The sequence below is a fragment of the Ricinus communis genome, chromosome 10 (genome assembly GCF_019578655.1).
Source record: "Ricinus communis isolate WT05 ecotype wild-type chromosome 10, ASM1957865v1, whole genome shotgun sequence".
Lineage (NCBI taxonomy): Eukaryota > Viridiplantae > Streptophyta > Magnoliopsida > Malpighiales > Euphorbiaceae > Ricinus > Ricinus communis.
The window spans coordinates 11,584,080-11,591,875 of NC_063265.1; the positions used below are offsets into that span (position 1 = coordinate 11,584,080).

Sequence of the window (7,796 nt, forward strand, 5' to 3'; positions counted from 1 at the left end):
ATTAAATACTTAAAAGACATATATGTTATATCCTTGTTATATCCTTTGTGGCCTAAATCTGAGTCAAAAGAACTAAAATTTACAAATAGATCTATGCAATAAATGATGCATGACATGGGTTGGGTGTATAATTATTTGCCAACATAGGTCCCAAAGTCAGGTCCAACTTGCAAATAATAAAAAAGGGGACATGCTTCTTGCATTATATATTATTGCTAACAAATTGACCCAATTTGCAAAATATTGAAATATTATCAATTAACTCTGGAACTCATAATTGTATGAAAGAAATTAGCATGTTAAGATTAGGAATCATAGCCTGGCAGTGGCACAGCCTGGTTCTACAATTTTACAATTATTTTACCAAAACAAATTATAGTTTTCATGGTTTGACTCTAAAATTTATAATTCTTTAACCATACATTAAAAATATAGTCACTTGTCAACTCACACATAATACTATTAATCCGTTTTTTAGTAAATTAAAAAGGCAAAGCATACCTTTTTTTTATATATTGATAGCAATTTTATTATGTAATTCATAATCTATTAATTTCAGATCTCTGATAAATTAATATATATATACTATATTTGTAAGTTAATTATAAGTTAAATACAATTTCTACTCGAATTTTATTTATTGAAATTAAGGTTTCCAAACGACACAACTCAAACTTGTTAATGTTTAAACAAACAATTTACAGATTCCCAAAACGACACAATTATTAAATACTGATTAAAAAAATTATATATCCCATACAGCATGAGCCTGTAAATAGAGGCAGAGATGAAGAAACAAAGATAACACAACGCAAAAACAGAAGCAAATGGCTATCTTAGCATCAACAGGACCGACACAAAAAGGGATAGTGATAACAGTACCAGTTCTAGTGCTATCAGTATCTGTAGCAGCTATTATGTTGTTCTTCCTCCTGTCTTCTTTATCTTCTTGTGATTGTTCGGTTTCTTCTTCTTCTTCTTCTTCTCCTTCTTTTGGTGGCGCTGAGTTTGAGAGGTTGTTAAGGAGAGAGTATCAGCGTCAAAAGAGGATATTGAATGGGTTAAAGACCAGATCCGTGGTAATGGATTGCATATGCAAGATAATGTTCTTCGTAAGGGATTAACCCTCGCACTAGGGCTCAGCAATTACAAGATCTTATTCAGTAAGTTGTTTCTTTCTTCTTCTTTTCTTTTTGTGTTATTAGGTTTTTTCTGGTTGTTAAAAAAGATGAGATTTTATGGAGTCATGCAGAAGAATATTATTGTAACGTTAGTTTTAAGTAGCCTTTTTTATGTATAAGGATGAAATGATTTACTCAGTGCCACTGATTTGATTAAATCCTTAAAAGGGTATTGTAAGCTTTGATCTAACAGACAAAGGGAGAAAGAAAGAGTTTTTGTCACTTTAATGTGTAGCATTTTATTTGAATAATAGTAGCTGTTACATTTCTCTCAATTTGCTGAATGATTGGAAAACTGGTCTGTAGCTATGAAACCCATTGTAGTCAATGATGAGAAGTGCCCTGCTTGTCTGAGATCTTCTCTTAAAGACTCTAGCAATTTCTGTTAGAAATTAACAAAAACTTCATGCAAAGGGGAAGCTTTTGTTTAAATGATTGGACTGTATTTTTCAGGTTTAAGGGTATCTCACATTATGAAGAGGCAGAATCCAATAATCATACTGCACTTCCTTGCCCTGGTGAGCTCCTCGTAGAAGAGCATCATAGTAACTATGGGGAGCCGTGGGCAGGTGGGCGAGATGTGTTTGAGTTCCTAGCTGAGTCTGCTCACTTATCGCCCATCTCACAAGTGCTTGAGATTGGATGTGGCACACTTCGTGTTGGTTTGCATTTTATTCGGTATCTTAGTCCTGGTCACTACCATTGTCTTGAAAGAGATGAGCTCTCTCTAATGGCTGCACTTAGATATGAGCTTCCTTCTCAGGGTCTTCTGCACAAACGACCACTGATTGTACGAGGGGAAGATATGGATTTCTCTAGGTTTGGTTCAGGGGTTGTATATGATTTGATATATGCTAGTGCTGTGTTTCTTCACATGCCTGATAAGCTTGTCTGGGTTGGACTAGAAAGGCTAGCAAGTAAATTGAAACCTTATGACGGACGAATCTTTGTATCACATAATATAAAGTTCTGTTCAAGACTGGGAGGTGAGGAATGTACTAAGAGGCTAACAAATTTGGGGCTTGAGTATTTGGGAAAGCATACCCATGATAGCTTGCTTTTTAATCATTATGAAATTTGGTTCGAGTTTAAAAGGTTCAAAGCTTAAAAGGTGCAGAGTATAGTTGTCTTGGTTTTGGTTCTGGGTACTGCTGATGCAAGAGTAAGGCTGCCCTGGCTGTTGTATGCTCCTTTTTGTTATTTCTGATTCATGCCACAAATTTATCAAGAGGTTAGCTTTTCATCATGCTGTTGATAGTTGTAAGTAGAAGGGAGATTTGATGATCTTGAAGATTTTTATTAGGGTAGATAATCTGTTTGCGGACATATTCGGAGAGACTGTTAGTTCTGTGAAAAAAGAAGTATTACGCGGAACTTCTATCTTGAGGATTCACTGATTGCATAGGCGCGGGGAACTTTCCCCTATTATGTAATGGCTAATTTAAATTTCAAACATATTTGTGGAACAGATAAATTCTTTCTTGGATTCATTTCTTGTTTCTTGATCACTGCTTGAAACTGTGATGTGAAATGCAACAATTTAACGCACATGAAAAAACCAATTGATTAGTTGTGTTTGATTTTATGTTTCCTCTTTAGAATTTCGATCTGTAACAACAATTTGGCATGCTTGTTTAGAACCAATCTAATATTGCTATCAAAGACATTATTCTGCCTGCCTGTGCACACGTAAGTACGTTCTAGTAATAGCATGGCACTTTTCTGTACAAGTTAAATGTTGCCTTAAATCAGAAGTAAAATGGGGGAGGATTTGATTCTTGGTCTGAATTGAGCAGAGGAGGCTTTGGCTAAAATGGAACAGAGCTGCACATGGCAAATGCTTACTACTGAAGCATGGTCCGAATCTAGTTGAAACCCAAATAATTTTCAAGCTTCTGGGTTTGAGGATTGGCGTTTTGTCTGATAAGAATTGGTGCTTTACTCATTTATGCAGAAGGATCTACACATGGCAGATAGTGGGAGCTGTTAAGAGATGCATTGCACATAATGCGATAGAAAATAAAAACCATAAATATGAAAAATGAAACTATCAGTAAACAGATCAAAGACAGAAGTACATTTTTAAATACTTTGTCAATGGGTTCTGAACAAATTTATAAATAAAATCAGTACTACAATGATCACGTTAATGAGTAATTAACAATTCCCTTCAACCTAAACTGCAGAACCCATGTGATGACAGGGATCTAATACAGAACAAAAAAAAAAAATTAACAGATCCCACCAAACCTAAGCAAACCAACAGTATGACAATATATGACATAGAATCTAAAAGAAGTCACTCCAGAAAGCCTCTTCCAGATCAAAAGTATAATAATTTCACACAGATCTACCAGCATTAGACAACTAAAAGAGTCACCAAAATGGAAGTTCTGTTTCCACTTAGATTAGATCAGACATTCGTCTTCTATGGCGACAAAGTGTAATTCTCAAGTTTGGATCTGATGAAGTAACCATCTTGCTCCGAGGCAATGTCGCTGTCCTCAAATCTGTGTCATTGCATTTGAGACTTTGGGTGGCAATAGTTTTTGCCTCAGCATACCGTGATTTTTTTTTTGAATCCCGTAGAAGTGTTTTGAGACGCAAATCTGAATAACTGAGGGACTGAGAAGCCAAGAACTGGACTGAACTTCTTGAACCTGACCTGAAACTTCCTGCTTTTCTGACAATCTCCTTCTCGGCAACACTTTGCCTTTGACGACTAGCTACGGTAGAAGTCATGAATCTTGGGAGAGAAGTAATCAAGCTTCTCTTAGTTCTGGTTTCAGTAATTGAAGGAGTTTCAGTGACTTGCAAATGATCTTCTGCAAGACTTCTAGGTGACTCTTCTTTGTCAGGGAGTTGGTATGTGGTTACAAGAAGTTTCTTGTTTTCAATTAAAAGGAACTTTGCCGTTTGTATTTGATTCCTGATCTTCTGGCATCCTTCTTCAGCTTCTCTCATGTCTTCTTCAAGCTCTGAGATTCTTTTCCGCCTTTGCTTGATTAGGTCCTGTTGGAGGCGCATATACAACAGATGGTTATAAACCCTTTCCTTTTGAGCTTTTGAGAATAAACTATGAGAAATTACCGCTGGCAGTTCTCCATTGGTTTCAATTGCTCTTGCTCTATTTGCAAAGCTTAAAGAACAAATTGTCTCTCCAACGTCTTCCACACAAGGGCTTACATGCACAAGCATTATAACCTTTGAACTGTCACCTGAAGCAAATGGATTTAAAAATGTTAGGATTTTGAAGCTACCAGGAGATTGTAATATTGAGCTTCTGTAAATTAGTAAGCAGTCAAAACCATGCATATGTCCTTTCAAAAAAAAAAAAGGAAAACCATGCATATGCATGGAACTCGATAATAGTCAATTTGTCACTGCTAGAAATTTCAAGTTCCCACCCCTCCAACAATGATTCTGTCATCTACTCTAAACTGCAATATGAATGAACTACAACAATTTACTTTTTTTGTGGCCTCCAGAACATGGTAATTCCTTAGAATTAAATTAGAGAAGAGCAGGGCCTTGCCTAAGGAATCTTTCAGGATTTGAGTTAGCTTGCTATTTCTGCAAACAAAGAAGTGAAATTTAAAATCAGAATTAAAAAATTTAAATAAAAAAAAGTTTATCCTAAAAGGAAGAGACCATGCATTAAAGGAAGAGTAAGACCAACTAAGAACTTACCTGTAAGGCACATGACCTCTCTTCTTTCTGAGAGCAGCAATAACATCTCCTAAAGCAGAAAGGAGAGAGATTTATGGCCCTTCCTTCATCAAGTGTCTGCCCTGTAGCCCCTGTTTTTAACAAGCGTTCACTACCTCCAAGATCCACCATCCACAGTTTGCTTACTTTGGCTTTAGCTTTCAAATCATCTCCATGTCGAGAAATGTTGATCCTCATTAAGCTAGATATATAGAACTAAACAGATAAAGTAATTGTCAAACCAAACTAATCAACAAAGAAGTTCAACAGATTAAGAAAGACCATGAACCCACCAGTGCGACCTGCTTGATGTCTCATTCACATTAGTCCATGAAGTTGATCTAGCTCGTCGACCCTTGCTGTACCACCATTTTGCTTTTGCTAAATCTGGAATTTTGACCTCTGTTAATCCCTCAATTTCCACCAATCCCTTCGGATCTGTTTGTATGTTAAGATTGCTGTGATAAAGTTACGCAGACCAATTAACCAACGTATATTTCAAGGGCCTCCAGTTAACTTCTGATTAATGATTCATTAACAGCATGAAGAGAATTATAATTACCATCTTGCTGCTGCCTCATACGATTTATATGCAACTTTTGGAGCTAGTAGATCTCTCAGATTTCCCATGTAAACTTCCAACATGCTCATGGAAAATGTTACAGAATAAGAGGTGTCCAAAGAAGCTTGATGATAAAGCTCTTCAAGAGCCCTAGGGATGATCCCCGGCTGGTCATTTGTGCCATCCTATATAAAGATTCTAATGCTCAATCTAATGGTTCAAAGAAGAAAAACAAAAAAGAGTATACTGCAAGAATGACGATTTTCAAAGCTGTCACTAACCATTGTAAATGTCTTGCCAGTGCCAGTTTGACCATAAGCGAATATACATACATTGTACCCATCAAGTGCAGATCTAAGGATTGGCTCAACATCAGTAAAAACATCCTCTGCGTAGTTTTCAAGCAGAATATTACCCACTATAACTGCAACCGAGAAAGCATATAAATGAACCCCAAAGAAAATGTGAAATTAGATACCAACCTTGAGTAGCTGCTTGATTGAAAACTTTATCAAATCTGAATGCTTTCATACTTCCTAAATATTTGATTACAACCTTTTCTGACTCAATTAACACGGGTTCATGAATTCTTCTCCACTCTGTCAGTAGAAATGGTCTAATTCGGCAAAATACTCTAATACAGCCTGAAAAGTAAAACTTTGAATGAGAAAATGAAAAATAAAAATCCCATGTTTTAGCCAAACAATAAATAACAACCTTTAATATCTAATATCTTATTCAATGCTTCTTTACGCTTCTTGGTCAATGACCTCTCCTTCTGTTTCAACTGAGCAATTTCTCCTACAAGATCAATTAAACAAAAGAAACTTGTATCATCAAAGGCCCTTCAATACTTGTACTAAGAAGATCATTATATTTTCCAGTAACTGGTTTCTGAAACTATAATTTGCATTTACCAATTCTGACTTGTAATTTTACCTTCCAAGTGAGAGAAACGTGCTAAAATCAAAAAAATGATCTCAATTGGCTCAGATTAATAGCATAACCAATACTTGAAAAACTTACCTTCTAGATTTGATATGGATTGCATAAGCGAATTCTTTTCTTGCTCAGGAACTATATTTACATCAGTGTAAATGGTGGGTGGTGGCTGTAAATTCAACAATTCAGATTCCATTACCATCCTATCAACGCAATCCAGGTTTGATCTCATAGGGAATGATTTCAAGGACTCATTTACATTGTCTAGAGAAATGAGATCTGCACTTCATTTTCAGTGGAAATGAACATATCTAAAACTAATGGAAACTGAAAAAGCACAACCCTTTTCCATAAACAGAAATATTTTGCACAAAAGTTCACAATCCTTGGAACTTTGCTTAGAAAACACCCAACAGAAAACAAAATCGAATAAAGCTGTATATGCTATATTCTGTCAAATGAAGAAAGAATGAGAAACAACTGAGACCATACGGAATGTTTTGTTACTTAATAGATAATAAAACCAAAAAGACTTGCTATTTCAAGAAATTTAAAACTGACAGAACACCAGGACGTAGATGAATTATAACCCAAAAGAAAAAAAATATCAAGAGTGAAGTGTAAATGAAGATGAATCACATGCAATCAGGAGTACCCAAAAGAAAAACTTTTCCGAGAACTGAACTGGTAGACATCAAAAAAAAAAATAATACAAGAAGAATAGCAGAACCCAAGATCAGGTCACTCAGTCGAGTAAAAAGACACCAACTTTAACTTGCTCAACTAATTCAAACAAAGAAACCCAAGAAATAAGAAAACCCTAGGAGTTGAAACAAGAAAACAAGACAGGAAGTCAAAAGTTGAGCTCAAGTTTTCAATGATTGAACACTCTTTTAAATCTGATTAGGAGGTGAAATGAAAGTCCTTTACATCAGTACAGAGTGTTTTATTAAGTTGACAATGGCCAATAAGAAATGAAAAATAATGCACGTAACAGTGAAAGATGCTTATTCTGTATTAGTAAAGGTTGGTCCAGATCTACAAAAATGAACGTCTTAAAAAATAAAAAATAAAAAGTAAATTTCTTCTTTATCTTTTTTCAAAGAGGAGCGTATGGAGCGGAGGAGAAGAGGCAAAGGCAAGAATCAAAGTGGAGCTCTGACGCTTTTCTTAAGCTGACATGGAGGGGTCTCTGTTGGTTATGTTTTCAAGTCCAAAATGATGTGGTTGTACAATTTTTTAAATATTATGGATTCAGGGATCGTAATTGATGTGATTGTAATTGTATAGTACCTACCACTTTCAGAAAAAAAAAAAAAAAATCAATTGTAACTGCACAGTAACCAAACCCACCGTGAATTCTGGAAAAGCCATTGTTTATTTTGTTCTAATTTCTATGGTCA

General features: G+C 35.5%; 1 protein-coding gene, 1 long non-coding RNA gene and 1 pseudogene across 2 annotated transcripts; 2 read left to right on the forward strand and 1 right to left on the reverse strand.

Annotated features, from left to right (window-relative positions):
* Positions 1-753: 753 nt before the first annotated feature.
* Positions 754-2,689, forward strand: LOC125371323 (annotated as a pseudogene).
* Positions 2,690-3,268: 579 nt separating this feature from the next.
* Positions 3,269-6,660, reverse strand: LOC8288446 (kinesin-like protein KIN-14U). Its single transcript, XM_048380019.1, is given in 11 exon segments — positions 3,269-4,193; positions 4,272-4,399; positions 4,717-4,754; positions 4,872-4,933; positions 4,935-5,091; positions 5,183-5,347; positions 5,452-5,636; positions 5,733-5,839; positions 5,934-6,095; positions 6,169-6,252; positions 6,478-6,660. Coding segments are annotated over 11 exon segments (1,845 nt in total). The 5' UTR covers positions 6,626-6,660; the 3' UTR covers positions 3,269-3,584.
* Positions 6,483-7,796, forward strand: LOC125371325. The gene is made up of 2 exons (XR_007217619.1): positions 6,483-6,613; positions 7,499-7,796. It is a non-coding gene; the product is annotated as an uncharacterized LOC125371325 (long non-coding RNA).